This window comes from Cornus florida, unplaced genomic scaffold (assembly GCF_030987335.1).
Source record: "Cornus florida cultivar Cherokee Brave unplaced genomic scaffold, ASM3098733v1 CherokeeBrave_3.0.0_Hap2_Chr10, whole genome shotgun sequence".
Taxonomy (NCBI): Eukaryota; Viridiplantae; Streptophyta; class Magnoliopsida; order Cornales; family Cornaceae; genus Cornus; species Cornus florida.
The window spans coordinates 36,103,929-36,131,889 of NW_026775580.1; the positions used below are offsets into that span (position 1 = coordinate 36,103,929).

At 36.2% G+C, this 27,961-nt stretch overlaps 1 protein-coding gene across 1 annotated transcript; it reads right to left on the reverse strand.

Moving 5' to 3' along the window:
• Nucleotides 1-24,701: 24,701 nt before the first annotated feature.
• On the reverse strand, nt 24,702-27,568 carry LOC132277486 (uncharacterized). Its single transcript, XM_059779340.1, has 5 exons — nt 26,674-27,568; nt 26,441-26,610; nt 26,175-26,297; nt 25,593-26,054; nt 24,702-25,475 (listed from the first exon to the last, which is right to left on the reverse strand). Exons 1-5 carry the CDS (start codon nt 27,566-27,568, stop codon nt 24,702-24,704), a joined length of 2,424 nt encoding a protein of 807 aa, XP_059635323.1.
• Between the last annotated feature and the right edge of the window lie 393 nt (nt 27,569-27,961).

The following is a 27,961-nucleotide window of genomic DNA, read 5'->3' on the forward strand; positions in this document are numbered from 1 at the left end:
AGTTAAGATTACATTCACAAAATATTAAAGTTTTAATACAAAAGATATCAAAATATAAATCTCCAATCTCGTCTAAACTTGTGGTGGACCGTCGCCCACCACCTCTTTTTCATGTCCTGAAAATATTAAAGTAATGGGATAAGCCAACCACTCAATAGGAAGTATGTAAGACACACCTCTTATGACCCCGTGAATCCACGTAAGGAATAGGTAAAAAGTAGGCAGGATCATGCCATAGGGAATTCACATCAATAACCACAACGACAAGTATATAAATAAATGTCATCCAATCACAAATACACCATATATGCTAATGAAGTGCAATGTCATGCCAATGTCGCTCCCCATTTTCCAAAACAATTCCGTTTCACCGTTCCAAACTGTTAATGCAACCCAACCCATAGCACCTCTATGGCACCACAAGGGAAGGATTAATTAGCTATCCCCGACCACATGACCCTAGTGTGGTTGAGCTACCTAGCCACAAACAACTCTTTAACACACCCGACATACCCCACGGTATCTAGCACGCAATGAGAAAAGACGAAAATACCCTTGAAAAAAAATCAAAAAATTCTAGAAAATGAAAAATGATGAAAATCGTAAACATTACATTAAGACCATGACTAATGACGTGTTCAAGAAACTCTATTATGAGAAGTACTTTCCAGCACTAAAGAGAAGGGAGTTGAAGACTGAGTTTGCTAATCTTAAGCTAGGGAACATGACAATTACATAATATGTGAACAAATTCACATCTCATTCGAGGTTTGCACTGGAAATAGCTAATGACAATGAAGATAAGACTTTAAAGTTTGTCAAACATAGCACCCATTCTGCATATTTCTTGCATTTTGTATATACTTGCTTTAATTAAATGAAAAATATATAAAAAAATTCACCATTGTGCCCTTATGTGTAGTCATGTTACTTTCATATTTTCTATTGGGCTTGGTCTCATATCTCTCTTTCATCTTGTGCTATATTGCCTTAGAATGCTTGATTTACTTATCTTATCCCATTTGATATTTGATGTAAGTTTACTAGTGTGGTTATTCAAGTAGGTTGTTCCAAGTTTGGGGGTGCACTCTTTCCTAATGGATCAATACTGGGCTTCATGTCTTTGCCATCACGGTATATTTTTTTCCATTTTTTCCATTTCATTGCACATTGAGGACAATGTGTGGTTCAAGTTTGGAGGTAGGGTGACTTTGTTGCATTCTTCTTAAGTTGGAGCTTTAATTGCATGATTGAGATGTGAAATTCTTGTTAGCGATGATTTTGATTCTTTGAGGACTATATTGCTTAGAATTTAAAAATTGCTTGACTTAAGAGTTCAATACTCCTTGTATACCTTGTGGATACCATTTAGGAGTAAATTTTTTGAAAGATTGATATTATGTTTGCACTTATGGTCCACATCATCTTCATTTTGTGATTATTTTGAGATTCACTCTAGGATTCTACACTCGCACACTAGCATTCATTTGTGGGGTACATGCTTTGTTGATTATTGATTTGATTATATCCCAATTGAGCTAGTAGTGCATTGAAAGCTTTCATTCTTGATAAAGGTGGATAACAAACCCTTTTCCCTAACTAGTTGGGATTCTAGCCTCATCAAGTACTGAATTTCTCGCGCCAAAAGGTGGAGGGCCCAAACTCTAGGTTATTAACTTAAAAAAAAAATATAAAAAAAAAAAGAAAGAAAGTTTGCAAAAGCAAATAAAAAAGTGAGGACTTCTCCCAAAAGGTGAAAAGTGAGAAATGATTAGATGGAGGTTGTTTTGATTTGTAGCCTAGTTGGTTTGAGCTTATAAGTCCTTAGGGGTGTTTAAACACCTAATGCCCTAAAGCTGTCCGATTTCGGAGTCATTGACCTAACGCTCGACCTCATAGATCGCTAGAAAGGTTAATAGATCAACACATTGCACCATGCTTCCATATTTGATCCTTAGGATTATAAAAAAAAAAAAAAAAAAATTGAGTGAAAATAATAAACGCACCTAGTTGAATAAAGCTTTAATAAAAGGTTCATTCTTTATTTAGATGATCGGTACTAGATTTGTGTGCTAGTTTGAGGCTAGATGTGATCATTTCTTTAGTTGGCTTATATAGCAACATATTTGATGCCAGTTCATTTAAAAAAGATTCTAGGGTTGTTTTGATTTGCATGATCATTTTCTTGATGTGTGGAGGACCATACTTATTTGCTTGGTGTTGAAATTTTGGGAGATTGCTAGGAAATGGTTGAAAAATTACATACTTGAGGTAGTTTTCTCCCAATGTTTGTTTGGAATATTGGTACCTCTTTAATGAGAAAGAGCTTAATGTTTGTGGGTATCATTTCTGGAAACCCTCACGAGACTTCACTCGTCCATTAGGGGTAACTTAGGGGTTTAAAAGGCTTGTTGCATATGCTAAATACAATCGTGTTCCCTACGAAAGTGGCGTTATCTATTTATTGCTTTCTAGATTGTAGTTGTTTAGTTGTTCATTTCATTTCTTTACCTCGTAGTTTATTGCTAGGGACTAGCAAAATTTAAGTTTGGGGGTGTGATAAGCACTGAAAAGTGCGCATTTAAACCCTTTAAGCTTGAATGTTCTAGAACCTTATTCTATCTTATTTTCCCATTTTAGTTTAATTTCGTGTTATTTCCCCTTTTAAGCACTTATCCCCAAAATAAGTCAATTCAGCTGAATTAGAGTGTTAAAAGAAGCATTCTCAAGCTTAAAGGAAGAAAGGAGCAAAGTGGTGAAGGAAGCCTTCTACGATCGATCGAACCTAAGCTTCGATCGATCTCATTGTGATCAATCCAATCATGCCATGATGGATCGAGCCTTTTGTCCTTATCCTCAGCAAAATATCTTGTTCGATCGATCTAACATTTCCTACGATCGATCGAACCCCTTTGATCTTATCCTCACCTACCACTTTTGTCGTCTTCCCAAAAATATCTCAGCCTTGCCACTATCGAAGCAACCTCGTGATCGATTGAACTACCTCAAGTTGCGTGAAAAGTTGATTTCAAGCCAAATTAAATGTGTGGTCATGGTGCAATCATTGGAAGGTCCTACTACATGAGGTCTGACCATGGGGTGTGACGTTTGAGCAACCTATATGAGGATTTTGGCTATTTGAGTAAGGGGGTTAGTTTGTTAAAGAGACTTGGCTAGAGATTAGAGAGAGAAATTATACACTTTGGGAAAGTTCTTCCACTCATCTAGGGTTTCTACCAAGAACACAAGAGGAGGAAGATGTTATGACATTGATGTATGTCTATGTGTGTTGATATTATGAATCTAGTGATAATCAAGGCTTGGTGCTTAAATAAAATACTCTTGTGGTTTATTTAATGGTTCATACTTATTTCTTGATGGATTGTGCCACCTCCTTAGTTTAATTAGCTTAATTTTCATGTCACTAGCTTAGTTGTAATGTAGTTGCCTTACTTTCTTAACTATGTGGACAATCCATTGTTGTTGTTTGATGTTCCATACTTATGAATGCAAGTAGTATATTTCTCTAATTTGTTGAGTGTGCATTGATTGTGGGCTTATGGAAGGATTAATGGCTTAATTTGGTATATTGTGCTATTCACTAGATTGTCTAGACAATGTATGCTTACTTGGCCATCCATACTAATAATTCAATCAATGGCACACACTTTCATTTACAACACTTATCCCCCCTAATCCATCAAATATTGAATGTCTAAGAAGGTAATGCTTAGTGGTGAACTCTATGACCCAAGACTCCTCTCTCATATTCTCTACACCTTACTTACTTTAGTTATTTTACATTGCATTTGTTCAATTTAAATTGTAGTATAATTCAACCAATAAATCATCTTTTGATCACTCGATCTACTAATCCAACATTGTTTTTACAAAAATATCGTTAATATCCCTTAGGACGATCCCTACTCACTCTAGTTATATTAATAGTTAGTAGTAGTAGTAGCATTCTGTAAATTTAAACTTGGCCACACTACACACTTTTTAGTGCAATTTGGGGTGTATCGCGATAGCACACACCAAGTTTTGGCGCCATTGCCTGGGATTAATTTTGCAATGCCGTATTTTGGAAACAATTAGGAATTAGTACTCTTTTGATCATGTCTTTAATTTATTTTTATTTTGGATACTTATTGTGTTTGTTCTTGATTGACTTGCTGCATTGAGCAAGGGAAGTGTAGCAAGGGAAATTCTAAAGCAAGGAGCAAGCTAAGCAAATCAAAAGCATAAAAAGCTAACAACTAAAAATTTGCAAAGCAAGGCAAAGAAAAAAATTGAAAAATAATTTGAAGTTGCTAAAGGACCCTTTTTGGGCTTTTCTAACTCTCTCTAGTTAAATCTTTGGCCCGCGTGGTGGCAAGTTTTTAAATTCCTAGATAGATTGTAAGCTCGTGTGGAGCCAATTCTATTTTTCTTGCATATTGTTGAAAGCATGGGAGTATGAGAACAATGTATGTGGAGGTTTGTTGATTGATGTGTTATGAAGGAGAAGTGCTTGTTTTTATTAATTTTATTATTGTGTTGTTTGAAGTGTTGTGCGATCCTTTCCCTACCCTTCATCTTAGGCACTCTAATGGAAAATATAGAGGGTGATCTTGGTTACTTAGACCCGCATTTCATGGAACATCCTCCTCTTAACCAATTTCCTCCTAGAGTTCAAGCTCTAATTCCTCCAATGATCCTTCATGATCATTATAATTTCCATGAATACCATGCACCAACTTGTATTATGCTTCCTAATTTTGGGGCCGATCAATATGAAATTAAGCCCGAGACTATTCAAATGTGTCCACTTTTCTATGGCTTAAATGATGAGGAACCATACAAACATCTTGATGAATTTCTTAAAATATGCTCCACTGTGAAGTACATAAATGTCCCAGAAGTTCTTAGGTTAATTCTTTTCCCCTTTACTCTTAAAAATAAAGCGAAACATTGGTTCAACAGCTTGGGGGAAAATTCAATAACACCTTGGATACAAATGCAAAATGAATTTTTGAAAAAAATTTACCCCATAAGTTTGACCAATTCAATGAGAACCGCCATTAGAGAATTTTCTCACGGGGAAGGAGAACTTTTGCATGTGGCTTGGGAAAGATTGAATGATTTGCTTAGAAAATGTCCACATCATGGCATTCCAAAATGGCAAGTGGTTCAATATTTCTACGAAAGCTTATCTGACATTCACAAGGACATAGTTGATACACCATGTGGAGGTTCATATTTTGGGAAGAATGAAAACGATGTTTGGCACCTTTCTGAAAAAATGAGTGAAAATTCATTGCATAAATTTCACACTTCTCGGTTAAGTCATGATTCTATTAAAAAAAAGAAAAAATTTGAAAGTGTGTTAAATTGAGAGTCCGATGGAGATTGTTACCAAGGTCAAAACTCTTACTAAAAGACTTGATCGATTTTTATTAAGTAAAAAACCGGCAATTCAATCATCTCCTATTCATAATCATCATCTTCACCATTCTTGTGAGCCTTACATGACAATTTCAAGTGTGTTACATTCCACTTCTAATTGTCCCCATGGACATGTGTTTAATGAACACTTTGAACAAGTCAATGCTACATTTGCTTACCCTTATTCAAATGCTTATGTTCCGATATGGAGTGAATATTCAAGTCCTTTTTAAGCTAAAAATTTTCAAAGTCGGTATGTGCTTCCTCATCAAAGAAATGAAGGTTCTCAAGGATTTGCCTCATCCTCTTCTTATCATCAAAGAATGAATCATTATTCTCATCCTCAAGCCTATAATTCCCAAATTTGTTCTCATCATCCTCATGCACTTTCTAGTAATTCCACATTTGAAGATAGGGTCTTGGTGGCTTTGGGTAGTTTGGAAGTGAATACTAAATTGTTGTATTCTCATTCTCAATCGATATCAAAGCTTGAATCCTAAATTGGGATGATAGCTAATTCATTAAATGCGAGAGAAATTAGCAAATTACCTAGCCAACCCGAAAGGAACCTAAAAGCCCAATACTTTATGGAAGCAAACCCTATATCGGGGTGCTATTCCCAAGAGCAAGTGCAAGCAATTACCACTTTGAGAAGTGGTAAGCAAATTGATAATAGGGTTAAAAAGCCAAGTGAAGATAGTGAACCAGTGCAACCCAAAGTTAGCACCCGTCCCCTTTATAACCCTACTCCTACTTCCTTGGAAGAAAGTGTTCCCATTACTAATTCTCAATCTTCTTCTTCATTATCTCCTCAAGTTACAAAGTCTTATGAGCCAAAAGCTCCATTTCCACATGCTTTGAGAGAGACTTCACCTTTTGGGAGGCAAGAAGGAAAAATCCATGACAAGATGGAAATGTTTAAATAAGTTAACATAAATCTTCCTCTCTTTGATGTAATTAGGCAAATTATTTTTGAAAGATCTTTGCACACAAAAGAGTAAGAACAAGGGATAAGGCCCTAAAAAAGTGTTTCTCACAGAGCAAGTGAGTTCCATCATTTAACATAACACTCCACCTAAGTTCAAAGATCTCGGTGCTCCGACCATCTCATGTGTGATTGGAAACCATGAAGTTTGTAGAGCTCTTCTTGATTTAAGATCGAGCGTTAATTTGATTCTTTAGTCCGTGTATGTCCTACTAGGTTTGAATGATTTGAAGCCAACCTCAATGGTGCTTCAATTGGCCGATAGATCCATCAAAACACCTAGAGGCATAGTTGAGGACATATTCATCAAGGTTGACAAGTTCTATTTTTCGGTTGATTTTGTAGTTCTTGATACCGAACTGGTTATCAACCCTACCAACCACATCCTAATCATCTTAGGAAGGCCATTTCTTATCACCGAAAATGCAACCATTAATTATAGATCTGGTGTTAAGGACCTCTCTTTTGGTAACATGATAGTTAAGCTTAATGTTCTTAATGCAAGTTGACATCCTATCGATAAAGACGAGTGTTGTCTCATCGATGTCTTGGATGAAGTTGTTGAGGAGTCATTCCCTTCCATGATTATGAAAAAACCAATCAAGGACAATCTTTCATCTCTCCTTTTCGAGGATCCTCCTGCATCTTGTCTCCTTGAAATGTATGGTACTTGTGGGTTTGATGATGAAGGATCAATGAGTGAGGTAAGTAATTTAATGGAATCCGTTGCAAGCTTGGATATTCCACCTTGGAAAGCTCTACAAGAACCTCTTCTTCTACTCTCTAGCACTCCACCGGTTCCATCTTTAATCTCCCCACCCACTCTTGAGCTTAAAATGCTTCCTTCCAATCTTAAATATGCCTTCTTAGGCCCAAAAGAGACTCTTATAGTCATTATTTCTTCAAATCTTGAAGAAGATCAAGAGAATGATCTTTTAAATGATCTTAAAGAAAATAAGAAAGCTATTGGGTGGAGTGTAATGATCAGGTCATTTTTCTTCCTTTCCGTTTTCTTTGATTTTTACGGATATTTTTTTTCTGTTGTCTTTTCTTTTCTGAGTTTGGTTTCTCATCACCTGTTGTCGTCTGGAATTCTCGAGAATGGTTTTTGAGACTCTTTCCCTTGAATTGACAACTACCTTTAAGGACCAAGTTATTTCCACATTTTCACTTTTTGGACACTATCACTTTTCGTCTTTTTCCCCGTTTGTCACTTTTTGGCACAACCTCACTTCTCATGCCCGGAGTTGGTTTTTGATTTCACGTATGTTCATTCTAAGTGGTTTCCATAAAATACATATCTTTACTTTTGTAGAAAAGTACTCTGATTACTCCTGGTGTCCATAGGGGCATGGATGCATAGTTTTTCAGAAAAATATGATGGCCTTGGTTTTTCAAGCCAGTGCATCCTGTGATGAACCGAAGATTGACCCGATAACGGATCCAAATGTGGAAACGAAAATAGAAAACAAGACTCTAAGAAGTCAAAGTGACCTTCCATGAGGTCGTGGAACTCAATAAGAACTGATGCGGAAGTAAAAGATCAAAAATATGACAAATAAGCCCCTAGGGGTAAAATGTAATTTTCTAAAAATATGAATTTGGGTGCCACCAAGCACACCGCTGGAAAGATAACAAAAAAGTAATCAAGATGGACTCAAGAATCACATGATTCGGAGTTCGGATGAAGGAGAAACTGCATAACGAAGAAAAACAAGTATTAAAGGCTAAAAGGGTAAATTGGTAATTTTCTTGGAAGATTCGGGTGCAACCGACACACCGTTAGAAAGACAGCAAAAAATTAGTCAAGCTAAAAAAAAAATTCACTTGATTTGGAGTCCGTACGAAGGAGAACGAGCGAAAACAAGAATCGACATCACGACGTCGAGACGAGCACCCCACGAGCATCCTAATATGCTAGGGGAAAAAAAAAGGCTCAACCAGAACTGAGAGCCGAAACGAGGTCCCAAACAACTTTTTCTGGAAAAACACAAATAAGAAACCCACCGCAAAATTGAGTTTTCTACCCAATATCATGAAAGAAAATGAAAAAAACCTACTGTGAAATACCTAAAATGCCCTTAGATCAGAAGAGGTCAAGAGGGCCAAAAAGAACTGCTACAGTAACTGTCCACATTTGAGAGCAGAAACGGGCTATCAAACGAATTTTTCTAGAAAAACACAAAAAAGAAACCCCTCCTAAAATTGAGTTTCCTACTTGGCATGGTAGAAGAAAATGAAAAAAAACATAATGTGAAATATTTGAAATGCTCTTAGATCAGAAGAGGTCAAGAGGGCCCAAAAAGATGCTACAGTGACTGTCCACATTTGAGATAAAAAACGGACTATCAAACGAATTTTTATAGAAAAACACGAAGAAGAAACCCCTCCCGAAGTCAAGTTTTATACCGGGTATGTAGAAAAAAATGAAAAGAACACACTAAGAAATGGCCAAAATGCCCCTATATCAGTAAGGGCTTAAAAACTCAAAAAATGCAACTTTACACCAAGTATGCATTTAACCCTAAATGCATTTCTAGGTTGAAAAGAATGTGCACGCAAGTGTAATAAATGTATCTAAGCGCGCGGGAATGGTCCGCGGCTCCCGAGAAGCCCCGACTCAAAATCTGACCCCCCGACGGCCAAAAATGATAAAAATGAACTTGCAATCGGAATTTTGAAAACTAAAAATATAAAATGGAGTCAAATTACCATTTGGCCCTTGGTCACACTTTATACAAGATTAATGAGACTCTATGAAAGAATAAAAACAAAATTCCCACACCCGATGCAAAAATAATGAAGCAATGACTTATGAATTTTCAATATTTTCATAACATTTCATGAAATCAAGAATTACATAGGATGCAATATAAAGGTCATTAGCCTCCAGCCTTATCTCACACAAGTCAAATACATCGTAAAAGGTGTACTTATGTACACATTACATATATAGAATCACAGATACAAGTTTTGATATACAAGGCTACAAAATGACATTTCATGCTAACATTTGCATGAAATGGAAATTTAAAAGCTAGAAGTCATCCAAGGAATGATGAGCATCACGAACTAAGCCTTCGTACCTGAAACAAATCCCCAGTAACTTCGGAGTGAGTAACATAAAGCTACTCGTAGGAAATGAGCATGCATCGACCTAACATTTTACAAAATTATCACCTTAAGGTGAAACAGGTCAAAAGGGCTCATGCACCAAACGTCTATGTTAAGATGAGACTCAGGGAGCATCCTAAGCTACCTTAGATCATTTCTAGCATAAATCACATCATTCATGCAATTTAAAAACATGGAAGCAACCAATAGGCCAGTGGCCTAGCAGTACCAAGTCCATACTTCTCAAAGAGAAGTCAAGGGTTCTAGTCTCAGTGGAGGCATGTGTGTGTGAGTACCAACTAGGAAAAAAAAACAACAGCATGGAAGCATGTTATACAAAGTAACAAGATATAGATTCTCAAAGTCCTCAACTTGAAATCTAAAACACAAAAACAACTAAAATGGATCATGTCACCTAACGTCTATGTTCTAAATGAATCTATAGGATCGTTCCTAAGCTACATTTGAACATCAAAACACAAATCACAATATCGATGCAATTTTACCAACATTGGAACTTCCAATACAACACATAAAGCATGATTTCTCAAAGTTAACATCTTGAAACTCAAAATGGAAAATCAATTAAGGAACAACAAGTTATGATATCATCTAGTTCTCAACTTGAAATGAAAAGTGAAATCAAATAATGTGGATACTTGGACATCACGCCGGATCAGACCGACACCATAGTTACTTTAGGGTTACTAGTTCATGGGTAACCTCCCTATGTATGCACTAGACTCTAGAGGTACAATCCTCTGTACTAGAACCATGTCCTAGCCGTAGTCAAACAACGACATCTCTAAGTTTCCAAAATCAACAAGTTATGCAACAACATACATATCAACATGTATATACAAGATAATCAACTATCTACCATACACAATCGAATTTGGAAGCACATACAATACATGCACTAAGTCCACAACTACTATGGCATGACAAATGTCGAATCTTCAGTGTGCGATTCGTTACACGCTATGGTAATATATTTCAACATTGAAAACATAAACTCATGAATCTAATACAAATCCAAAATCATGATTTAAACATATAACTAGTGTCAAACACATGATTAAATCATTAATGTTATAGAAACGAAAATTAATTAAATAAACTAATTAATTTCTTGAAATTTCAAATCTCAATCAAATGACCACTAATTAACACATGTTAAACACCATTGCATGGTCATTACATACATCCATTCAAAATCTTAATTAGGTCAATGGAACAACAAAGTAAAATTTAATTAAATAATGATAATTAAATCTTTAACTTCTATAGTAACTTCAAATGGTCCCAAATTTATATATACTTGTAAACAAGTTCTAGTCATTTCATATATCAAGTTTAAAACTCAATTAAGCCAATGGAACCCTTAAATCGATTTTAATTAATTTTTTTAATCAAAATCTCTAGATTTTCATACTCATCGAAATGCTCCAAAATTAAAGTATGTTAGAGAGCATGCCAAGACTTAATTTAATAGCCTATCACAAGTTAATTCCATGCAAGGTACGACCATAATAATTAAACTTTCATTAAAGAAAATTATTAAATAAAAAATGTAATCTTTATTCAAATAATCCCAATTTAATATATGTTAACAAACATACCAAAGCCTAATTTACTAGCATGCCATAATTTAATTTTAAGTTGAATATCATCATGAGAATTAAATCTTAAATATAGAAAATAATTAAATTAAATTTTAGATTTTGAACAAAAATATGCATACAAGCTGTATAAGAATCAATAGCATGCAAGACAACAAAAATAATAACCTATAACACCCCCTACCTTAATTTGAGATGAAAATCTCAAATGCCACCCAAAATGAAACCACTACGAATCCAACGAAACTTCGGGGTTTTGCCGGGGACAACACAGTGAACGATAAACTCTAAAGAGGACATACCAAAATTCTAACTTGACCTCAAACTTGAACTCAAAAAATGGCCAAAAAATGGCCAAAAACGGATTCTAATGCGGGGGAAAGATATGCGTAGTCAAGACAACCATAAAACACAAAGGTACTACAACTTTTTAACAAAGGGAAGAAGCTCAAAAGAAGAGAAAGGTGGCAGCCCCTTGGTTGCCATGGAATCCAGCCAAGAGATGGAGGAAGAAGGTGAAAAAATGATTTTTCACTTTAAGGCATTTTATTTATAGTAAAACCCTAAAACTGCCTCGTCGGGTCCGAAAAAGTGGAATTCGCACAGACGCTCTCAAACAGCAAAACTCTGTGAACGAAATAGAGCCAAAATGAGAAAAGGTGTACAACGGAAGAAATGACATTAAAAACCAAGTCCCGAGCAGAGAAATATACCCTGAACAAGTTCGGCGGCAATTGGGGCCAGAAACCTTGAAACTGGGGGAAAATGACCAGAAGGCAATTCTAAGAGTACATGACTTGATGAAAAGTAAAAAATGAATACCGTACGAGGATCTAGGCTCAAAACGAGGCATTTTTGTAATAACTTTCATTAATTGTACAATGGCCCCTCCAAAAAATGAAAACTACACTAATGACCCAGAATGAAAATCTCTTCTAAAAATATTTTCTTAAAAACCCCTTGAAATAAAATATCTTCAAAATATATTTATAAAAAACACCCCAAGAAAAGAAAAAGATTCTAAAAAACTTTGCATCCATGCCCCTATCGACACCGGGAGCAACCAGAGTACTTTACTCCAAAAACAAAGATATGTATTTTGTGGAAACCACTTAGAATGAAGATACGTGAAGTCAAAAACCAACTCCAAACACAAAAAGTGAGGTTATGCCAACAAAGTGACAAACGGGAAAAAGACAAAATAGAGAAAATGACGAAAAGTGAATAGTGTCGAAAAACGAAAAATGCGGAAATGACTCGGTCCTTAAAGGAAGTTGTCAATCAAAAGGAAAGACTCTCAAAAACCATTTCCGAGCACTTGAGATGATACTAAGTGATAAGAAACCAAACATAGAATAGAAAAGACAATGAAAAAAATTTATCCATAAAATTTGAGGAAAAAGGAAAGGAAAGAAAATATCCGGATCATTACAACCTACTCTCCTTAAAGGGATTTCGTCCCCGAAATTAGGAACAGACAAAAGAGAACCGAACAAGATCAAACCAAAAGACAAATCATAAGGTGCTAATGGACAACTTCAAAAGCCTAAAGGTCACTCGAAATAATGCAAAAACCTAAAACTGGGTTACACTTCCCGAACGAATCAGCATATCAACTCAAAGTCAATCACCGAAAGAATCCCCAAGACAACGATAAGTCAAATCATGACAGATGGCTAGGAATGATATGGTAGTACGAACAATGACCAGAACTCGCCCACACTTACTCTTCAGTAAGGTAGCATGACAGTATAAAGCACTAGTTCATAATATGCCCTCAACAGATCAATCCAGAAAGAAACTTTTCGATACAAATGACATCAATGTCAAAAATGATCATTGCCAAAAGCACTATGGGAACCAGTGATGAGCTCTGAAAAGTGTGCATTTAAATCCCTCAAGCTTGAGCATTCTAGGACATTTATCTATCTTATTTCCCCGTTTTATTCTAATTTCGAGTTATTGCCCTTTCCAGGTGTTTATCCCAAAAATAAGTCAATTCAGCCAACTAAGAGCATTAAAGAAGTTAACTCAAGCTGAATGGAAGAAAGGAGCAAAGTAGGAGCAAAATGAAACAAAGTGTGGAAATTTAGCATGCTCGATCGATCGATCAAAAGTTCATCAATCTAAACAGTTCAAGATGGATCCAAGCCCTTGTCCTTATCCAAAAGAATCCAACAAGTTCGATCGATACAACATTTTCCAGATCGATCGAAATGATTCAATCTTATCCACACCTACCACCCACCTACCACTTTTGTTTTCTTCCCAAAAATATCCCAAAATATCTCAGAGATTTATCTTTATTCAAAAAGGTGCCACCAAGGATGATCAATCTCTACCGCATTCGATGCATCTCAGCTAAGTTTGATCGATCTCAACACAGTTCGATCGATCGAACTTCCTTAAGTCCGAAAAAAATAGATTCCAGCTCATTAAAAGTTGGGTCACGGTGCAATCATTGGAGGGACCTTGGTATACGAGCCCAGACCATTGGGGTGACATTTGACCTACCTATATAAGGATTGAGAGCCACTTTTAGAGCATAGTTGTTATTCATAACTTGTAACATTCAACAAAACTTGTATATCTCATATCTTGGAGAGGAGGCTAGAGATTAGAGAGCTTTACACCTTTTTGGGGAGTTCTTCCATTCTTCTAGGGTTTCCATCAAGAAGGAGGTTATTCCTACCATGGAGATAGCCCTTGAGGGTTGGATGACTACTTCAATGAGTGGTTAGACATTTACTTGGGGCTAGAGTAGCCCCTAAGTTTGCTTCTTAGACTTAGTTCTTTGTATATTTTTGGGGATTTATTTGTAACAATGTTTTGATCTTGGATTTATATATATATCTTGTGGTTTCTACTTGATGTGTATGGATTAATACTTTCAATTGATTATCTACTTCTAACCATATGTTTATGTATGCTAGAATGGATGATTTATGTGCTTTTCTCTAAATTTAGTGGAGTTTATACATGTCTATATATATGGATGAAGTTAATCTAGAGATGGTCAAAACATAGAGCTTAATTTAACACTCTTGCAATTTATTTGATGGTTCATTCTTGTTTCTTGATGGATTGTACCACAACTTTAGCTTACTTAGTTTAATTTCATGTTTTTAGTGTAGATGTAGTACAGTTGCTTTAAATTCATAGATAGGTTGACAATCTACTCTTGTTCCTTGGTGTTCTATACTTATGAATGCATTAGATGTATGTTTCTAGATAGTTGTGTATGCATAAATTGTGGTTTCATCGAATGGATTTTGGTCTCATTTGATAGGTTGTGCTTTCCATTTGATTTGGCTTGACAATCTATGCTTATTTGCCATCCATGCCTAGTTTCAATTAATGTCACACACACACACAAGTTACAAGTTAATCTCCCTATTAATATACAATTGCTAGTGTCTAGTGAAGTCAAGCTTAGTGGTGAATTCTAATACCCCAAGGATCCCCTCTATATCTTTCTCTACTTTATTAATTATTGAATTTTGTTTACTTTAATTTCATTTGCATAATAGCTTAATCAATCAATCCAACCAATCTTTGATCACTCAACCTACTAACCCTATTTATTGTTTCCATTGCAACGGTACCCATAATCCCTTGGGACGATTCTTACTCACCCTAGCTATATTTTTAGTTGGAGATAGTAGTGGCTTTTATAAATTTAAAACTTGGCCACATTGCACACTCACACTCTTAGTGCAACATCTTTGCAAACTTTTGGTGGACCGCGGCTTAAATGCCACCACCAGGCATCCGCGAGAGTTGGGGTAGCTAATCCCAAAACTCTAACAACAATGTCATTTGCACCGTTAGGCTTAAGGCTTTAAATCCCTAACGTTGGCGTAACTAAAGACCCCCACATCCGAAAGCACCACAACAACAACACCAGTCCCGAATCCACAACCTGACAAGTCTGTGCCCTCAAGCCAATGGATCGGACCCATAAAACCAAAAACCTAAGCATAGATCTGAAGTAGCCCTACCATAAGGCTACATACATGAGACAAAATGCTGGGTCAAAATCCTTATAGTGGACAACAAAAATCTCAAAACACAAGTCTACTACGTAGCTCACACATATCTATCCCAACAACCACGGTCACAAAACCCAACATAAGTGCAGGAAAGATGAACCAAATACTCACATAGTGGATACTCACAATTTTAAATGATATAAATCAAATAATACTTTAGTAGTAAACACACAGTACACATAAGGTAAACAAAATAAACCACCTATCACATAGGGGTCAAACAAATAGCAAAACACTATACACCACCAATAGCACTAGCATGGAAAACAGATACAGTATATGAAAACGTATCATCCACATCCTCACACAACTACCACATAGTCATAAATCCTAAACATGTTTCTAAGGCATACCCAAAAACAATGGGGCTAATAAACATGTAAAAGTGATCATACAAATGGCAAGTTCGTAAAATCAACAGAAATGAATGGAATGCTTCTCAAAAGACACTGCGCAGAAAATGTACAACCGAACCTGAATGAGTCCAATCTCTCATTACGAGGAAAAGAAGCATCCCTCAATGACTACCAAGGTCTCCTAAACATATGGTCAGCAAGTCCTTCCTAAGACCAGCTCATACCCCGATGGAATCCCAACACCATAAGAAACAAAAGAATAACGAAATAGATAACCCCAATGCTAACTGTTACAAGACACCAACAAGAAAATCCCTAATCCAAGATGCCAACGAGTTTAATGGGAACTCTACAGGATTCTAACAGAACCCTAACACAACGCCCCCAAGGCTCCAAAGACAAGGAAGAGTAATTAATTGCACCAATGCAATTAGTTACACGAAACCGTTCACATCCCAACTGTAGCTCACAAGAGCTGCCCAAGGTAACAGAAGAAAGATCCTAGGCCAACACACCTATCCAAATCCCAAAACCATTGCCTTAAGAAGGCAAGACATGAGAACCTCACCCTGAGGCTCACAAGGTAACTTCCCAACTCCCTAAGGAAGGATTCGAGTCGATCCTGACTCATTGTCCCATAACGCTAGAAACAAAGACCTTAATGACCTTAATGACATCAAGACCACGACAAAGTCCTAAGAGATGACACCAACACCTCTTACACCACCATGACTATATCATGAAAACACAAAAGAAAATGAGACGAAATGGTGCCTCTATGCCCTACGTTTCATCTCGTCAGACGGAGACTATAACTCTACATTCACCTGAGCTCTAATGAGAAGACTCTCCGTGAGTCAAGACTGCGACGCTATATGGGTTAAAAGGAAATGAGATCAATAATAACATGAGTTATTATAATCGAATGCAACTCACATTATGAATGCATCAAATAAATAACACGTCAATGTATGCAACATACGGTCATGCTAAAGCAATCAAAGAAAGCCTTTCTAAACAGTTAAGAACTTAAGCAAATAAGCGTACATGTCAAACAAGGATACTTTAAAACACATAAGCATATAAGCATAGAGACATGTCATAATATCAAACGTGTTATCAAGAAACATATAAACATGTTATAATACCGAAACATGTTAACAAATAGCATATACACACGTATAACATAGCAACAAAAATGTGATATGCACCCAAAACCCGTCGTCCAAGGTATTCAAACCTAGGAGCTCTGATACCACCTGTGACGGCCCCTGGTTTTTCAAGCCAGTGCGTCCTGTGATAAAACCGAAGATTAACCTGATAACGGATCCGAATGCAAAAATGAAAACAGAAAATAAGACTTTAAGAAGTCAAAGTGACCTTCCATGAGGTCGTAGAACTTAATGAGAGTTGATGCGGAAGCAAAAGATCAAAAATATAACAAATAAGCCCCCAGGGGTAAGATGGTAATTTTCTAAAAATATGAATTTAGGTAACACCGAGTACACCAGTGGAAAGACAATAAAAAACTAATCAAGATGGACTCAAGAATCACATGATTCGGAGTTCGAATGAAGGAGAAATGGCATGACGAAGAAAAATGAGCACTTAAGGCTAAAAGGGTAAATTGGTAATTTTACAAAAAGATCCGGGTGCAACTGAGTACACCATTGGAAGACAGCGAAAAATTAGTCAAGTTCAAAAAAGGTGCACTCGATTTGGAGTCCGGTGAAGGAGAACGAGCGAAAACAAGAATCAACATCATGACATCGAGGCGAGCACCCCATGAGCATCCCTATGAGCATCCTGCCATGCTAGGGGAAAAAAAAGTCTCAGCCAGAACTGTGAGCCGAAACGAGGTCCGAAACGACTTTTTCTGGAAAAACACAAAGAAGAAACCCCCACTAAAATCGAGTTTTCTACCCAACCATGTGGAAGAAAATGAAAAAAAAAAAAAAAAAAAAAAAAAAAAAACTCACTGTGAAATACCTAAAATGCCCCTAGATCAGAAGAGGTCAAAAGGGCCAAAAAGAACTGCTATAGTAATTGTCCACATTTGGGAGCAGAAATGGGCTATCAAACAAATTTTTCTGGAAAAACTTGAAGAAGAAACCCCTCCCAAAATCTAGTTTTATACCTAGCTAAGTAGAAGAAAATGAAAAAACACAATGTGAAATACCCAAAATGCCCTTAGATCAGAAAAGGTCAAGAGGGCCAAAAAAATATGCTACAGTGACTGTCCACATCTGAGATAAAAAACGGGCTATCAAATGATTTTTTCTGGAAAAACACGAAGAAGAAACCCCTCCCAAAATCAAATTTTCTACCTGGATACATCAAATAAAATGAAAAAAAAAAAAACACACTGAGAAATGGCCAAAATGCCCCTAGATCAGTAAAGGATTAAAAACTCAAAAAATGCAACTTTGCACCAAGTATGCATTTGACCCTAAATGCATTTCTAGGTTGAAACGAATGTGCACACAAGTGTAATAAATGATTCTAAGTGCACGGGAATGGTTCGCGGCTCCCGAGAAGCCCCGACTCAAAATCCGACCCCCCGACGGCCAAAAATGATAAAAATGAATTTGGAATTGGAATTTTGAAAACTAAAAATATAAAATAGAGTCAAATTACCATTTTGCCCTTGGTCCCACTTCAAACAAGATTAATGAGACTCTATGAAAGAATAAAAATGGAATTCCCACACCCGATGCAAAAGTAATGAAGCAATGACTTTTGAATTTTCAATATTTTCATAACATTTCATGAAATCAAGAATTACATAAGATGCAATATAAATGTCATTGGCCTCCGGCCTCATCTCACTCAAGTCAAATACATTGTAAAAGGTGTACTTATGTACACATTACATATATGGAATCAAAGATACAAGTTTTGATATACAAGGCTACAAAATGACATTTCATGCTAACATTTGCATGAAATGGAAATTTAAAATCTACAAGTCATCCAAGGAATGATGAGCATCACGAACTAAGCCTTCATACCTAAAACAAATCCCCAGTAACTTCGGGGTGAGTAACATAAAGCTACTTGTAGGAAATGAGTATGCATCGACCTAGCATTTTACAAAATTATCACCTTAAGGTGAAACAAGTCAAAGGGGCTCATGCCACCTAACATATATGTCAAGATGAGACTCGGGGAGCATCCTAAGCTACCTTAAATCATTTCTAGCATAAATTACATCATTCATGGAATTTAACAACATGGAAGCATGTTATACAAACCAACAAGATATAGATTCTCAAAGTCCTCAACTTGAAATCTAAAACACGAAAACAACTAAAGTGGATCATGCCACCTAACGTTTATGTTCTAAATGAATCTATATGATCCTTCCTAAGCTACATTTGAATATCAAAACACAAATCACAATATCGACACAATTTAACCAACATTAGAACTTCCAAAACAATGCATAAAACATGATTTCTCAAAGTTAACATCTTAAAACTCAAAATGGGAAATCAATTAAGGAACAAGAAGTTACGATATCATCTAGTTATCAACTTGAAATGAAAAGTGAAATCAAACAAGTTGGATACTTGGACATCAGGCCGGATTAGACCAACACCATAGTTACTTTAGGGTTACTGACCCATGGGTAACCTCCCTATGTGCGCACTAGACTATAGAGGGACAATCCCCCATACTAGAACTATGTCCTAGCCATAGTCAAAAACGATATCCCCAAGTTTCCAAAATCAACAAGTTATGCAACAACGTACATATTAACATGTATATACAAGATAATCAACTATCTACCGTGCATAATCGAATTTAGAAGCACATACAATATATGCACTAAGTTCACAACTACTATGGCATGACAAATGTTGAATCTTCTGTGTGCGATTCGTTACACGCTATGGCAATATATTTTAACATTGAAAACATAAACTCATGAATCTAATACATATCCAAAATCATGATTTAGACATATTACCAATGTCAAATACATGATTAAATCATTAACATTATATAAACAAAAATTAATTAAATAAACTAATTAATTTCTTTAAGTTTCAAAACTTAATCAAATGACTCCTAATTAACACATGTTAAACAACATTGCATGGTCATTACATACATCCATTCAAAATCTTAATTAGGTCAATGGAACAACAAAGTAGAATTTAATTAAATCATGATAATTAAATCTTTAACTTCTAAAGCAACTTCAAATGGTCCTAAATTTATATATATGCTAGTAAACAAGTCCTAATCATTTCAAATATCAAGTTTAAAATTCAATTAAGCCAATGGAACCCTTAAATCGATTTTAATTAATTTTTTTAATTAAAATCTCTAGATTTTCATACTTATCCAAATACTCCAAAATTAAAGTATGTTAAAGAGAATGCCAAGACTTAATTTAATAGCCTATCACAAGTTAATTCCATGCAAGGTGCGACCATAATAATTAAACTTTCACAAAAAAAATTATTAAATAAAAGATGCAATCTTTATTCAAATAATCCCAATTTAATATATGTTAACCAACATACCAAAGCCTAATTTACTAGCATGCCATAATTTAATTCTAAGTTGAATATCATCATGAGAATTAAATCTTAAACATAGAAACTAATTAAATTAAATTCTAGATTTTGAGCAAAAGCATGCATACAAGTTGTATAAGCATCAATAGCATGCAATATAACAAAAATAATAACCTATAACACCCCCTACCTCAATTTGAGATGAAAATCTCAAATGCCACCAAAATGAAACCGCTCCGAATTCGATGAAACTTCGGGTTTTGTCGGGGACAACGTGGTGAACGATAAACTCCAAAGAGGATGCACCAAAATCCTAACTTGACCTCAAACCCTAACTCAAAAAATGGCCAAAAACATATTCTAATCAGGGGGAAAGATGCGCGTAGTCAAGAAAAATATAAAACACAAAGGCACTATGAATTTTTAACAAAGGGAAGAAGCTCAAAAGAAGAGAGAGTAGGTGGAATCCCTTTGGCTGCCATGGAATCCGGTCAAGCGATGAAGGAAGAAGGTGAAAAAGTGATTTTTCACTTTAAGGCATTCTATTTATAGGAAACCCTAAAAATGTCCCGTTGGGTCCAGAAAAGTGGAATTCACGTAGCCGTGCTCAAGCGGCAAAACTCCATGAACAAAAAAGAACCAAAATGAGAAAAGATGAACAACGGAAGAAACGGCGTCAAAAATTGAGTCCCGAGCAGAGAGATATGCCCCGAACAGGTTCGGCGGCAACTAGGGCCAGAAACCCTGAAATTGGGGGAAAACGACCATAAGGCAATTCTAAGATTACATGACTCGACAAAAAGTGAAAATGAATCCCTGTACGAGGATCCAGGCTTAAAATGAGGCATTTTTATAATAACTTTCATTAATTGCACAATGGCTCCTCCAAAAAGTGAAAACTGCACTAATGACCCAGAATGAAAATATCTTCCAAAAATATTTTCTTAAAAACCCCCTGAAATAAAATATCTTCAAAAGATATTTATGAAAAATACCCCAAGAAAAGAAAAAGATTCTGAAAAACTATACATCCATGCTCCTATGGACACCGGGAGCAACCAGAGTACTTTACTCCAAAAGCAAAGATACATATTTTATGGAAACCACTTAGAATGAAGATATATGAAGTCAAAAACCAACTTTAAACATAGAAAGTGAGGTTATGCCAACAAAGTGACAAACGGGGAAAATACAAAATAGGGAAAATGATGAAAAATGAATAGTATCGAAAAATGAAAAATGCGGAAATGACTCGGTCCTTAAAAGAAGTTGTCAATCCAAAGAAAAGAGTCTCAGAAACCATTTCTGAGCACTAGAGATGAAACTAAGTGACGAGAAACCAAACACAGAATAGAAAAGACAATGAAAAAAATTTATCCGTAAAATTTGAGGAAAAAGGAAAGGAAAGAAAATGACCGGGTCATTACAAGAAACATTTTTGTTTCTTAAGGTATTTTTCATAAATATCTTTTGAAGATATTTTATTTCAGGGGTTTTTTAGAAAATAACTTTTGGAAGATATTTTCATTCTAGGCCAGTTTTACTGTTATCACTTTTTGTAGGGGCCATTGTGTAATTAATGAAAGTTATTGCAATATGCCTCGTTTTAAGCTTGGATCCTTGTAAGGGATTCATTTTAACTTTTCATCATGTCACGTACTCTTAGAATTGTCTACTGGCCGTTTACCCCAATTTTAGGGTTTCAGACCCCAGATGCTGCTAAACTTGTTTGGGTCATATCTCTCTGCTCGGGACTCAGTTTTTAACGCCATTTCTTTCGCTATTCATATTTTCTCATTTTGGTTCTTTTTCATTCATGGAGTTTCACCGTTTGAGTGTGTCTGCTCAAATTCCACTTTTCCGGACCAGGTGGGCCACTTTTAGGGTTTTACTATAAATAGAATGACTTAAATGAAAAAAAAAAAAAATCTGATCTCTCTCTCTCTCTCTCCCCACTCTTGGCCAGAATCCATGGCAACCAAGGGCTGCCACCTTCTCTCTCTTCTTTTGAACCTCCTCCCTTCAGTAAAAAGTCGTAGTGCCTTAGTGTTTTATGTTCGCCTTGGCGAGGCCTTCGATTCCACCAATTGGAATCTGGTTTTGGCTATTTCTTGAGTTTGGGTTTGAAGCCAAGTTAGGATTTTGGTAGGACTTCCTTAGTGTTTAATGATCACCTGTTGTCCCCGACAAAACCTAGAAGTTTCGTCGGATTTGGAGCGGTTTCATTTCAGTGGGATTTGAGATTTCATCTCAAAATGAGGTAGGGGATGTTATAATTCCATATTTTTGTTGTCTTGCATGCTATTGATGCTTATACAACTTGTATGCGTGCTTTAGTTCAAATTCTAGAATTTAATTTAATTATTTTCTTTGAATAAAATTTAATTCTCATGATGGTATACAACTTAGAATTAAATTATGCCATGCTAGAAATTTAGGCCTTAGTATGTTTGTTGACATATATTAAATTTTTTTTTTTTCATAATTGTGGTTGTATAAAAGAAGAAAAAATATGTACAAGAGTCACAGAGGGCATACCCTCAGAATATAAAGGCACCAATAAAGTTGGATACAAACATCCAAACTTACCAAACAGAAAGAAACCAAAAAAGAAAAAGTGGAAAAATCCATCTCCAAAACAAAACAAGAGAAAAACCACCTTAAACCAAAACTGGCTGAAAAACATAAATGACAAAGGAATAAAAAAAATAGCACAAGAAAAACCAGCTCCTTGTCACAGCCATTTAACTCAGCAAACTGATAAAAGACAATTCACCAAATCAAATAGGTAGGTCAGAGAGAAGGATACTATGAATATCCAACACCTCTAACAACAAAGTCTTTGCCACAATCGCTGGATCAGTAGCAGTACCATACAATCTAACATTTCTCTCATTCCAGATTCCCCAAAGCATAGCAGGAAACAATGTTTTATGAAATCCCACAGTTGCAACAACCTAAAACCAGTTGAACAGATCAGCTAAAGACACGACTTCAGCAAACTGATGCATATTCCACTTCAGAATCTCTCCCAGCCAGCTCCAAAAATCTTTAGAAAATGTACAAGAAATAAATATATGGTCTATTGTATCAATAGCACTCTGACACAATGAACATCTAGACACTAAACATAACTTCCTTCTTTGGAGATTTACCATAGAAGGAATTTTGTTTAACATCACAAAAACTGCAGTTACAGACCATCTAGGTCTCGCTTTGCCCCAACAGAACTTGTACCAGCTGACTTCCTCTGCCTGAAATCTACAAATTTTCCAAGCTTCCTTATATGAGAACTTACCATTATTCCACAGAAGCTTGTCAGCTGAAGTGTGAATAGGTCGCAACAAAAGATATTCCCTCAGCTGCTGTAATTCTTGTCCCTGCAGGAGATTTAAATCCCAGCTACCATTCACCATTAGAATATCCAAATTAGCATTTCTAGGAACATTTAAAGATCTAAAAATCCTATGTCCAAATTTATTTACCATTGTCAAACCATCACACCAAGGATCTTGAAGAGAAACTGATCTTCCAGCCCCTATATGAAAATCAACATGTTATAACATACTATCTCTTGTCTCCACAACAGATTTCCATATGATAGAGTGAGTTACCTTAGTAATAGCAGTCCAAAAAGTGGAGTGGAGAGTATACTTGTTTTTAAACCATGAAACCCAGAGCCTATACTTACTTGTCAAAAAATCCTAAGCTAGAACAACTTTAGATGCAGATTGGATATCCACCAGCTTCCTCAAACCAAGACCACCTTCAGCTTTAGATCTAGTGATCATATCCCAACTCAGGAGATGAATTTTCTTAGAATTATCAGTGCTACCCCACAAGAAATCTCTACACATTTTTTGCAACTGATTAATCACATAAATAGGGACATTATAAATGCTACACCAGTATAGAAAAATAGGGATGACAGTGGATCTAATGAGTTTATCTCTACCAGCAACTGATAACAATTTAGTGGTCCAACACTTAATTCTATTAGAAACCCTATCAATCAATCCCTGGTAATTTTCTTTCTTCAAACCATAAGGACATAAAGGAAGCCCCAAGTACTTAATTGGAAAATGTTCTTCAGAGCATTTCAGAATTCTTAACATTGATAACTTCCGCCCCACAGCCTTTGAAAAAATGACACTACTTTTATGTTCACTGACTTGTAAACCTGTTAAATTCTCGAATTTCTTGAACAAACTTACTAGAACTCTAGCATTTGAAATAGAAGCTTTGCAGGTAATCAACAAATCATCAGCAAAAAATACATGACTTAACACAGGATGAACCTTAGCTGCAGTATGAGTAACAGATAGCTCCTTTTTGTGGACGGCAGAATTGATAATGGAGGTAAGATGTTCTGTAATTAAGGTAAATAGCATAGGAGACAATGGATAGCCTTGTCTAAGACCCCTCCCTGGTTGGAAGAACCCTTGGGGAGAACCATTAATCAGAACAGAATATTTAGTAGATACAAGGATGGAAGAAATCCATTTAATCCACACATTACTGAATCCATAACCTTTGAGGTTCCTAAGCAAAAAATCCCAAGAAACAGAATCATAAGCTTTCTTAATATCCACCTTTACAGCCATAGATGCATGCCTTCAACCCTTAAAATCCCTGACCATTTCATGAGCCAATATCAAAGTATCTTGAATTTTCCTTCCTTGAACAAAAGCACTTTGTTCAGGGCCAATCAATGAATTTAACACCCTTGCCAATCTATTGGCCATAATTTTAGTAATTACTTTATATAACAGGTTGCAAAGTGCAATAGGTCTAAAATCCCCCATTTCTTTTGCATTTCCCACCTTAGGAATAAGAGTAAGAAAGCAGCTACTAACCCCCATAGGCATACCACTGGATGAGAGAAAATATTGAACTGCAGCAACCACTTCCTTGCCTACCACAGACCAAAAAGTTTGATAAAAGCGAGCTGGGAATCCATCTGGACCAGGTAATTTATCAGGGTTAAAACCCATGACAACCCCTTTGATTTCTTCTTCACTCACCAGACCATCCAAACCTTCCACCTCTTCCACACTCAGCTGCTTAACAGGTAAATCAAACTCTTGCAAGCTGGCATCTCTCTTTTCAAACAATTTTTTATAAAAATCCACAAACCAGGTTCTGATATGCCCCATATCCTCTGTGGTCTGTCCACTGTCATTCTCAACTAAGGTAATAGCATTGAAATTTCTATGTTGCTTCATTTTATTATAAAAATAGGAAGTGCACCTGTCAGTATCCTTACGCCAGAGAATTCTGGATTTCTGTGAAACCAACACCTCTTGATCCACCACAACAGCTTGATAACCCAATTTAGCTTCTTGTTCAACTTGGAAATTATTTTCAGAAGGATCCCTCAAAAGCTCCAACTACACTTGATCCAAATGGTGCTTAGACTTAATTAGTTTTTCACTAATATTACCAAAGCAATTTTTATTCCAATCCTTGAGTGTTTTCTTAACTAATCTCAATTTCTGTAAAAGAACATGTATAGGATTACCAGAGATTTCATTGTTCCATGCTTTCTTCACAAGAGGTTGGACATATCCTTGTAGACAACACACCATCAACATTTTAAAAGGCTTAGGTCCAACAGCAAACTCCTTTGAAATGTGAATAGGTATACCATAGTGATTTGAGCAAGTAGCTGATGTATATAGAACTTTAGTACTAGGCAAACTATCTATCCACCTCTCATTCAAGAAAACCCTATCCAATTTCACAAAAATTCTCCTAGAAAAAACATGTCTGTTACACCATGACCATTCTCCATTTGTAGGATGAACCTCACTTAACCCAGCTTTATGAAGACAATCATTAAAATCATTAAGAATTCTTTGAGGCACTTTTTTCCCCCCCTTCTTGTCACTGTAAAATCTAATAGCATTCCAATCTCCTAAAGCCATCCAAGGGCCAGTAGCAATAGTAGAGTAATGTTCCAGAAAGTTCTATAGAGCAATCCTATCTTTAGCCAAATTTAGAGCATATACTGGAGAACAAAAGAAAATCTCCCCAGTCTCCAAAACTCTTACCTTAAGTAACATACATTAAATCTGCACATCCAGCACCTGAACATCAAACAAGATTGGATTCCACCCCACCCAAATCCTACTATAATCATGAGCATCATAATTATGAACCCAATCCCAACTATTCTTGATTCTTCGAGAAATAGAAACAAAAGCACATTTCTGAACTTTAGTTTCCACAAAACAAACAAATTAAGAAGCTTCTTAAGAAATCCAATGAGCAACCTCTCTCTGTCTTCTAGGCTTGTTTAAGCCTCTAACATTCCAGAACCCAATCATTTGGAGGTTAAATTCAGGGCAGGAACCCCTCTATGACTTCTAGTAACTCGATCAGAGGCTAATACAGCTCTATACCTAGATTTTTTACTTATTCCCCCTTCACTTTGAAAAGGGGTAACAAGTGTCTCTGTAGCTTCCATCTTTTTGTCAGTAGCCTTTGCAGTAATATGAGATGTGTTACTATCAGCATCTGTACCTACAGGAGCCAAATTACTTAAGTCCCTACCAAGTTCAGTGATTGAATCCACCTATAGATTACTATTTTCAACTGGCACACTAGCACCAACTTCCATAATATGAGTATCTCCCTCACTAATTACCCTTGTATCAATACTCTCCATAATAATGGTGACCTGCTCAACAACAACAGGAATAGTATCTTGTTTGATCATGTTATCTATCTCTCCTTGAGGCAAATCTACTTGATTGACATGATCCTCTCCTTCACCAATCTCTTCAACAACCACCTGATCTAATAATGCAAAGGAGTTATGGGTAACCACCTGAGAACTTTGGATCGGTCTCACAAGTAATTCAACAGATACTTGTTGTGCATCTTCAAACTCTACCATTTTCCTTTTTTGTTTAACAATCCATTTATCTAACATTTGTTTCTTAGGCTTTGCCTGTTCTAAAACTCTTTGAGGACATCTTGCAGCAACATGATCAACACGTTTACATAAGGAACAAATAGCAGGCTTCCATTCATACTCAATAAAAACTGCACAATCTTCTCCATGAATATCAACTACCAAATTCTCTGGCAGCTCCTTACGCACATCAGCCTCCACTATAACCCTCACAAACTGACTTTTATCTTGGTGTAAAGACGGATCATCCATATAAATTGGTGTTGAGAAAATTGAACATACCTTCGAGATTGAAGTAGAGTTACGACAATGCATAGGAAGATCGTACACTCGAATCCATAGTGGCAACATATCAAAATCTTCTCTCTGAAGAACAACATTCTTACTCCATTTTTTGATGATGATGGCTCGGCCTTCAAAAGTATGAATGCATGACAATATTTGCTGTACATCCATTGCGTGCTGAAATCGTACCATAAAGAAACCATTTTTCAAGTACACCGATGTAACATCCTTGGACCAGTGCTTCTCAATGAAATGAGGGTAGTATGGATGCTTGCCCATCACATATCCTACAACTGAGGATTTCTAATATTCTATTTCTTCTGAAACATCCTCTTCAGTGATCGTAACCTTCGAACCAATACCGGGTGCAACATAACGTAAATTAATAAAGGAGTTGGATTCACTCTCTTCAAAACAACTTCTTCATGAGTGACGAGGAGAAGTTACTGGTAGAGGAGAGGGCCGGTCCTTCACTGTCGGCGGAGGGGAAAAGGACGAAGCCTCCTCCATCGTGAGCCACCCCTACCAACCACAACCCGTATGCAAAACCCTAAACCTAAATCGTCAAGCTAGAGAGAAAAAGGGTAGTTTTGGAATAAAAAATAAAAAATCTCTATATTTTATCATTTAGACATATATTAAATTGGGATTATTTGAATAAGAATTGCAACT